At 28.9% G+C, this 9,862-nt stretch overlaps 1 protein-coding gene across 1 annotated transcript; it reads right to left on the bottom strand.

The window, feature by feature from the left end:
• Nucleotides 1–3,052: 3,052 nt before the first annotated feature.
• Nucleotides 3,053–6,207, bottom strand: LOC127123978 (lysine histidine transporter 1). The gene is made up of 8 exons (XM_051054125.1): nt 6,053–6,207; nt 5,636–5,793; nt 5,095–5,478; nt 4,401–4,794; nt 3,958–4,063; nt 3,548–3,639; nt 3,394–3,462; nt 3,053–3,306 (listed from the first exon to the last, which is right to left on the bottom strand). The coding sequence occupies exons 2-8, from the start codon at nt 5,791–5,793 to the stop codon at nt 3,208–3,210; spliced, it is 1,302 nt and encodes a 433-aa protein (XP_050910082.1). The 5' UTR covers nt 6,053–6,207; the 3' UTR covers nt 3,053–3,207.
• Nucleotides 6,208–9,862: the final 3,655 nt, after the last annotated feature.

Raw genomic sequence — 9,862 nt, 5'->3', positions numbered from 1 at the left:
ACGATATGATACATAGACAAATAAATATCTTATGAATTAGAGGATATTCCTTTGTTGTTAACAATTTCATTTTAGATGATTCCTTGTTCGAAAGGAGGTAGACTACTCAAGAATTTTACATTTTATTTCTGTCGTAATTTTAAATTGGATTACAAATTCTGAAAAAAAGAAGAATGTATCAATGAAATGTTGCTTGGTCTTTATTGATAACTTGAGTAAAGAGTAAATCTTTTTTATTTTAGATTAGAGGTTTTCAAAAATTGGAAAGCAGAAACCCCTTTCTTTATCTTTAATTGTAAACATAAAGAAAAGAGAGTTTTCCAATCCATTCACTCAAATCATTCACTCATCTCTCGTAAAAATGGTAATACCACTGAAATATTATTAGAAATGTAGTTACCACTAAAATGTTGTTTGAAATGTAATACCACTGAAATGTTCATAGAACCTAAATGGTTATCATATATGTTTCATCATAACTTGTATTTCGATTGTGGTTTATTTTTTTTTGAAATGTAATACCAATAAGATGTTTTAGCTATTGTAGTCCGATTATGGTTTAGTTGTTGTAGTCCGAACTAATAAAAGTAAGACATATGATATCATCACTTTACTAATAAAACCAATGTAAACCTTAGTAAAAACAAGTGTTCTATAGACAAAGTTTATAAAGTTTTGTTTGCCACATTGTCATTAAAATCCACCTTGGTGATTAATGTCCAACTTTCTATCCATCTTTTAGATAACACACTTGTCAGGAACTTAAATCTATGTTTCTTTTGCTGTTGTTTCTATGTTCTAGTTAAACACAAAATACAAATGTGAAATATTTAGTTTGATTGTTGTTCAAAAATGCGAATTCTTTTCACAACACAAAAGACAAAATATTTCATAATGAATTCTTTATAATAGGGAGTTTTACAAAATATTCCACAATGAATTGTAAACATAAAGAAAAAGGAGTTTGCCAATTTCCTCTTTTCATAATAGGTATTTCATTGATGTAGTTAGGTAAAATTTCATGTGATTCAAAAAGTAAAAAGAACAGAAATTCCATTATTGATAAATCTATTCATGTGATTTGATGAAGAATGACAGCAAATAATGAGATATTTTCTAAAGAAAAAAAGAGGGGAAATAAAAAATGCTTGGGGTTGGGAATGAAGGAATGTCTACACTACCTGGATTGAATCAAATACAATTTGAAGGATTTTGTAGATTCATTGATCGGGGCTTAACAAAAGAACTATTGAAGTTTCCAAAAATTGAAGATACAAATCAAGAAAGTGAATTTCAATTATTTGTGGAAACATATCAATTGGTAGAATCCTCAATAAAATAAAAAGATGTTGTATATGAATCACTTACATATTCCTCTGAATTATATATATATATATATATATATATATATATATATATATATATATATATATATATATATATATATATATATATATATATATATATGGAAAAACAGTTGGGATATCCAAGAACCAAAAAGACATATGGTCAAAATGCTGATGATTTGAAGAGTTACATGGCATTACAAGGTATAAGCAAAGTGAATATTTTGATAGATAATTGATACGAAGTTGACAGTGATATGAATGATAACATATGGACTAAGATTACAGTATTTATTATGAATTTTTAAATTTATTTTACAAGTATATATGATCATTTATTTTACAAGTATATATGGACCAAGAACCAAAATGATTATACCTCTCAGTTATTAACAAAATCCGACGTAAATAGGGTATATTTCCCTATGTTATAAACAAAATCTAAGAGATATATGACGTACACTACATTATTTTGAAAAGAAAAAAAAAATATGTTGTTCATGGGGATTGAACCAATGACCTTTTCACATATTTCCTTAGTTATTCAAAATCGAGAAAAAAATAGAGGTTTTCATGACGCTCTTCGTTACCTCGCCTCTGTAACCGAGGTAAACTCCCATTCGCGTCCGAGGTAAAATTGATATATTTGTAGTAGTGTCATTTTCAATAGCTGTACTTAAAATTAATCCTAATTGAACAAACTACGTTGACGAAAGTAAGATTTTTTGGTTTTTTGGTTTATGGCAAGATAAATAACACATTGGCGAAAGTAGATGTTATCTACTTTTTCTATAAAATTACTTTTTCTTGTAACGAATAGAATTGAGAATCCGCATGAAAGAGTCTAGGATAGAAATCATAAATCCTGTTCTAAAATTAAAAATTTAATTCAAACAAAATTTTTGAACTACTATTCATCAATCATCTTAGAAAAACTCCATATTAATTTGGGATCCCTGAATATGACAATATTTTACTACTTCAATATAATCATGCCGTGCCGTGTTAATCTCATCACGATTGGGTCGAGTTGTAGCTCTCCCTAAATCATAGCTCACAAGTAGAGTGAGACCGGACTAAGACAACTAGTTCACCGGGGTAATCCTCATCCCGGAGATCCCAAACTAATATAGAGGAAATATAATATGAAGACTTGAAATATATTGATAACACATTTATGGTTGATCAGGAAAATAATGGTCAAGGATCTAACAATAAATTATGATTTCAATTACCATTAAAAGGTCACGCGTAAACAAGGACAATCACTTTAATGGTTTTTAAGTGTGGTCGAGTTAGAGTTATTATATAAGGAGAGATCATAAGAAAAAAAAAGTATAATTTCACTGAAAATACAAGTGAGATTTTCCTATCCTTCACTGATAAAGTTACAATGATATACTTTTTAATTAAAATTATATTTTTTAGAATATTCCATACATGGGTGTTTGTGTGTTGGGTTATATAATTCAAAATAATATAATTGGGCAAAGAGATACTTTACAATTTGTGATGGGGGAGAGTATATTTGATTAAGAAAGTAAAATTCAACCAACACTCTCCAGATGAACTTATGTCACCTTCTCCTTAAAATTAATCTCTATTTAGAAACTCAATAATATACATGGTTCGATTTTTGAATGTTGTTGTTACATATCAGTCTAAAAAAAATAAAATTTGACATTCTAATTTTACTAAAAATTAAATTGAAGTAATTTCCTCTACTTTGTTCTTCCATTGAAGCTCAAACTGTGTTCAATCATGTACATTGAAATTGAAAAATAGATAAAACATAGAGAAATATATTTGTATGACACCTTCTATTATATAAATGATTCAAGTAGACAATGAAGTAAGAAGATTATGCGTAAATTTTGTAGGTCTTGGCTTCAAGTATAATACTCCTCAATGCTCCAATAGGTGCTAAAATAATTATGCATAAGCCAAACACAATGCATATCTGTAATAAATAGATCAAAGAAATTAAATTAATAAATACTTAAATATTAAAAAATGAAAGAGAAAATATATAATCAAAGATACCTACCCAATTAGTATACCAAGACAAGCTGAATCTCTTAGGTTTATAAACTTTAAGCCATATGATACATGGAAGCTGCAAATTTAATAAAAAGAAGAGTTGAATAAAATGAATAAATAATTCTAAGAAAATGATATAAATTTACTATTTTTTGACTTACAAAATATGTTGTTGGAGTGACGGCAAATCCTCCGACAAATCCCAATAGACCACCGAAAAACGGAAAAGTAATAGCAATAAACATTGTGAATGCTGAAATGAAAACATACCATCATCAATACACAAAATCAAAACAAATATATCTTAGATTTTTTCAATAGGAATCAGATATTTCTTACACTTAACCGGAGACTACTCTATTGAATCGAAGATGACATTAATAAGTGCAAAACTCTTAATCAAAATCTCCTTCAAGAGATTAATTTTTATATTTTGAATAATCAATTTAACAATATGTTATTAAAATTGTGGATATACTAACATACACTTAACTATAACATTAAGAGTTCTATTATATCTACATTTGTTATTGAAAATCAAAACAATATATTTGTATTTTATTCCTCTTACCTACGTATGCATTACGCACAACAAAACGAAGGATTGTACTTGGCTTAAACTTCAATTTCTTGACAAGCAAGCTTTCAAGCATATCAAACATTGGCATTGCAAAAACCTACATCAACAATCAAAATTTAAAATTAATTTTTAGAGTAGAATTGTAACTTTAACATTTGTCATAGAAAAAAGAATTAGTTATTTAACAAAATATTCAAGTAGTTCTTAAAATGAAATTTTGTTGACATATTTTCTGTGTTGAGACATGACTTTTCTGTCTATTGTAATCTTGTCTGATTCAAGTCATACAAAAAAAAATCAACAAAATTTTATTTTTTAAAACTTTTATCTTGACCTAATTATATGATCTTACAAATTTATCGAACAAGTTTTAAAAAATGATTAACTTAAAAAAAAATTACACGTTCAAAACATTTGATCAAAATGAATTTTACCTGGTAGCTTCCAATCACATGGAAAACAACAAATAGGTTAGCCATTGCAATAAGCCATGTTGGTTTTTCTAAAGAGATGAGAACATTATCCTTAACCTGATTACCAAACATCCAATAACCAACAATAGCAACAGGCCAATAGCAGAAAGCAACAATGATATATGCAACAACAACTCCTCTCCACATCGAAACCTTAGATGGTTTTTCAGGTGTTGAAGGAATTGTTGCTTGGATTTCCAACACCACACTGTGTCCAGCATAAGCAAAAGCGACTGCGCCGACTGCATTAAGGAAATTAAAGATTAAATTTGTGGTGGTTTTAGCCGCGTTACTATATCGGACATTTTCTTGTACTCCCTTATGCGCACTAGCAGTCCAAGCAATTGTAGAATATCTGTAGTAAAATACAAAACATGAAGAAAAAAATAGGTTATTTCATTTTTCATTGAACTAGTAAAATTTAAATTAGATGATAAACTCATATGTGTTCAGATTGTAGAGAAAATATTGCTACAAATTAGCAAAGAAAAAAAAATACTTGAACAACACGAATCATAAAAAGAGAGTTTGTTTTCTTTCACAAATAAAAAGAAATTGATTAAAATGTACAATTTTGCCTGAATTAAAAATAGTATATTTATAGAAATAAAAAATATAATTAAGCTTAAAAATTAAAATTTTAAAGTTGATTTACGCAATAGACATGACTGCTGCAACCAAAGATACACCAGAAATGGAGTTGAAGCTTGGTAGATGAGACAATACAAAATGAGCAGAAGCAAATATCATTATGAAAAATGTCAATCTAATCTTTTTGCAATTTGGACACACTGTATCATGGAACTTCTTCAATGATGCACCTCCAGTGACCATGTATACAATAGTTCCACCAAGCATTACTACAACTTGTTGAGGCACCACAATATAAAGACCTAATTTTTCTCCAAATGCATGTTGACCTAATTCATGATATCTATCAAAACGTTTTCCTGGAACCATTTCATGCATCTCAACCATTTGCCATAATGTGTATAACGTGATGATCCATGAAAGAATAAGTAATGTCACACCAGGAGCCCTGAAAAAAAGTAAAAGAAATAATGTGAATTATAACTTTAGTAACAACTTTATATCTAAAGTAACAAATTTAGATTTGATGCATATTAAAAATTAATGGACCAGTCATTATGCAATATGTCGTATTTTATTGTAATTTAGGTTTGAAATTAATATACCATCCAAGTTGAGACATGGCATAAGGGAGACCAAGAACACCAGCTCCAACCATTGCAGTTACATTGTGAAAAGATGAGTACCACCATTTTGCATTTCTATCTGAATTAATCGGAAGCCACTCTTCAATTTTCACTTCCCTCTCTGATTTTCCTTCCATCTATTCAAATGATAACAATAAATAAATATGTAAATGAAATAAAGCTAAAAAATAAATTAATCAAATAAAGCTAAACTATTGCATCTCTGCATAATTTTGTCTTAGTTTCAAACTGCAAAATTGCTAATAAAAGAAAGAAATAGTTTTTAACAAAATCATTATATAATATAATCTTTAAATTTTGATATTGGTAAATCTTAATGTTAGATTGTCCTCCCTTTGTATATTTATTTTGAAAAGTAGAAAGAGAGACACTTACAGGTTGGTGGTGACTGATGAAGAGGAAGAGTAGAGTTTGAAGAAAAAGAAGTAGTCAGTCTATTATTTCTCCCTCAAATTCAAAATTGCAGCGTTCTTTTTTTATCTATAATTCTGCCAAACAAGAAACGTACAGTATTTTTTTAGTTATCTAAATTCAAGGAGTAGCTAGGTAGGTTGGTTTCTAACAATTATCTCCCAATCCCTATATATTTTTCAAAATATTTCAATTATATCATTTTTATATATTATTAATTTTTTGTTTGAAATTGGACAATTTTATACCTATGTATTAGAGAGTCTACCTTGAATAATTATAGTAACTATTACAATCAAGTATTCTAATAAGGTTATATACAGGGATCGATCTATTCAGTTCGGAAATCCTTCTAATTTATAAAATAGAGATAAATTAAAAATATATAATTTAAAAAAATATGATTTTACATTTGTTTTTAAAAAATCGTTATAAAATGATAGATACTTTAAACTAAATTATGATTTTACACCTGATTGTGAAAAAACAGATGTAAAATCTATTGCTTTTAGAATTAAAAAATAATTTGATCCTCCAGAATTTAACGTCAATGCTGCAGCACATGCTACACATGGAGATGGACGACCCTGGTTATATATTGTTATATATTCACTGCATAAGTTATATAAAAGTTATTCGATTTTATAATCTTTATCAAAAAAATTTGGTTATAAGTTCTTCGGTAGTTATCATGTTCTTTACCAGATAACTTGATTATAAGTTTTTTTTTGATAGTTTTTCTTTTGTTCACCACATAACTTGATTATAATTTTTCAGATACTTTTCTTTTTTCCAATATAACAGACTGGGTTTAAAAACCGTTGCCAAAAATAAAAAGATCGCGCTTAAAAATGGTTGTCAAAAATAAATTTATTTATTAAAAGATTATATACAACAAGTAAGGGAATGTTTTACCATAATTTAAGTTTAGGCCCAATTTTCTTTACTTTAGGCCACATTAAGTGTTGCTTAATCGTATTTTTGTTGTAATCACTACATAAGTACCTATAAGTTATCCAAAATGCTATATGGACCGGATAAATTGGTAGAAAGACTTTCGAAGAACTTTGTAGAGTAGACAATAATTTTCTTTACTCTAGGCCATGATTTTTAACATTTGCTTAAACTCTAACTTACTTATAAGTTACTTGAAATGTAATTTTTTTTTGCTTTTTTTGTCTAGATATAATAAAGGATATTTTGATCAAATTAAGTGAATTGTGGGATTAAGGGATGATTATGGATGTATGGGGTAAAAAAATATCACAATTTGCTAGTTACAAACCCATATATTTTATGCCAAACTCGAATCGATCCAAATCAACGATAGACCGATTATTTTGGATTGGATATTTTTTATGGAAAGAAGAAACTTCGTATCATCAATAGTGTCAAGTGAGGATGATGATGAGATAAAGTAGTTGTTTCCTGTTTGCTTTTGTTACTTACTTCTTGTAATTTCCTTTTTCATGTACTTTACTATTGAGTCAAGTAAAATGTTTTTTTTTCTAAATGTTTATTTCACAACATGTTTGAATATTTAAATTATTCCAATGCATATTTACCTTTCTTTTTTATTTTGATAAAGAGGAAGAGGTATACTCTCAGTGGGAGTAGTGCATACTATCTACTTAATTGAGGAGGAGTTTAAATTCTCCAAACAAATATGTGTTATTTCTTTTAGCACCTCTATAAGAGATGTGTTATCATCTTTAAAAAGGGGATAGTGTGGAACCTTGTTTTGCAGGTTACTCTTAGGAAGATCTAATGGAGGTAAGCATTTAATGATGACAACTATTTTTGATGATGATAGCTAGTGTTTAATGATGATAATCAATCCTTAATGATAACAACAATAATCAAGCGTAAAGCAATTAAAGATGCAAACTAGAGTATTAGGGTTTAATGGACTCTCTGATGATGGAAAAAATGGAATATAACATAAGCCCTTTTCTCAAACTGAACTCAAGCAAGTTTTTACAAGAATGAAGCATCTAACATGTTTTAAAGTGTATGAAAGCCTCAATACGTCTGAGTGAATATACTTTGTAAAAGTATAAGGATTTTCCCGTAAAGTACTTTTCTAAAGAAAATATTTCTAGAAATTCCTTGAAGTTGTGCTAGATGAGGTGGAAGCTATCAGAAAATCTATGGAAAGGTTAATGACCTACAACGACTTTATATCGTTTATTTCCTTTTGAGCTTCTTCATCGATAAACTTAGGTTTACCAATCGATTGGACATGTGTGTCAATCTACTGAATCATCATTATTGGCCATAAAAATTTTCTTTTTTTATGCAAACCTATAAATAGAGGTCTCTTCCCACATATTTTTTCATCCAGAAAATGTGATTTCATGTTTCACTTCTCACTCTCTCAAAAAGTTCTTTTTGATTACTTTCTCTCCCTAAAAGTTCAGCCGCAACGCTCTCGAGAAAGTTGTTTTGTGAGTGAGGAAGTTGTATTTATGGGAGGTTAGATTTTTAAGTTCACCAAGGAATTTTTGATTTTACCTCGGTTGAACATTTCACCCATTTAGGAATTATTTGTTTGGGTTCGAAGCTAAGGCCATAAAAAGTTTTATTTTAGCGATTGTGTGATCAAGTATCTATTTAGGTTTACGATCATTCCGCTGTTAAAATATCATAGATACTTGGTTAGAACGGTATAAAACCAAGTTTTAGTTAAATCATAGCCCGTGATAAAAGCTTGTTGCGGTTCAAGATCATCTTGGTGGTAAAATCTCATAGGTTATTGGTTAGTCCAGTACTAAACCAAGTTTTGGTTAGTGAGCTCATCCTGATGTTAAAAATTCTCCCGAGTTCAAGACTAGCCCACAATAAAATCTTAGTTTAAATCTTGAAGGCTAACTGCTCCAAGTTTCTTGTGGAAAAGAGACTAATCACTTTGATCCATCGTTTGGAAGAAAGACTCACCACTTCTCTCATTGTTTTGTTGTTTGGTTGGAAGTTAGCCACAAACTTTATTTTTCACGTATAAAGGGGTTTGAGAGTTCAACCTACTAAAAACTCATAATTTTTTTTGTATACTCTGAAGATCAAATCTTTGGGACGGGACTTAGTCACTTTTTATTGAACCTATATAATTTCTAATGTTATTATCTTTCATTAAACTCTTTATGTTTCAGCACCTTACTTTCCGCAATTTATTTTTTATTTTTTTTTCTAAAATTTTTTTCAAACTCTAATTTTTATCTGAAAAGGTTTTTAAACTCAAATTTTTCTGAAACACACAAATCACCTCCCCCATGTTGTGTGTGGAATCACATGTTAAACACTAAACGGTTACTTTATTTCACCTCCCCCCGTTGTGTGTGGAATCACATGTTAAACACTAAACGGTTACTTTATTTTGTTTCCTTCTCAGATGATTGAATTGAGCATAGGTTTCTTCAATGTTACCCTCACCTTGTAGTGCGTTGATTTTAAAAAGTTCCAAGTTGATCCTTTAATTGTTCATCCTTTGTGTTTGCTCTATTAGTCAAAGTCAATATTAGTGTACAAGTGGCACGCACACGTGTAGTTGATGCGGCATATGCTCTTCACCAAAATAATCAAAATTCAACAATAGTTTGTTTTAACCTGGATTCAAACCATGGACATATTGTTTGCTAAGAAGTATATTGCACCACTAGACCACTTAACCTCTTTCTTATTTAATTTACAAAGTAAATATATAATAAAATCTTAATTATTTATAAAAAGAACATGAAACATACGTCCCAAAATTTAATTTACTTAGAAATTGAAACA

This window comes from Lathyrus oleraceus, chromosome 1, assembly GCF_024323335.1.
Source record: "Lathyrus oleraceus cultivar Zhongwan6 chromosome 1, CAAS_Psat_ZW6_1.0, whole genome shotgun sequence".
Lineage (NCBI taxonomy): Eukaryota > Viridiplantae > Streptophyta > Magnoliopsida > Fabales > Fabaceae > Lathyrus > Lathyrus oleraceus.
Note: the sequence above shows the minus strand (reverse complement) of the source record. Positions and strands in the feature narration are given on the sequence as shown.

Bases quoted from the DNA above. Each gene is read 5' to 3' on its own strand.
- LOC127123978 (XM_051054125.1), bottom strand. From the start codon at position 5,793: ATGGAAGGAAAATCAGAGAGGGAAGTGAAAATTGAAGAGTGGCTTCCG. The intron at 5,479-5,635 runs GTATATTAATTT...ACTTTTTTTCAG, and splicing joins GCCATGTCTCAACTTGGATG to GGCTCCTGGTGTGACATTAC. The intron at 3,640-3,957 runs GTAAGAGGAATA...TTTTCATTTCAG, and splicing joins TGTGCGTAATGCATACGTAG to CATTCACAATGTTTATTGCT.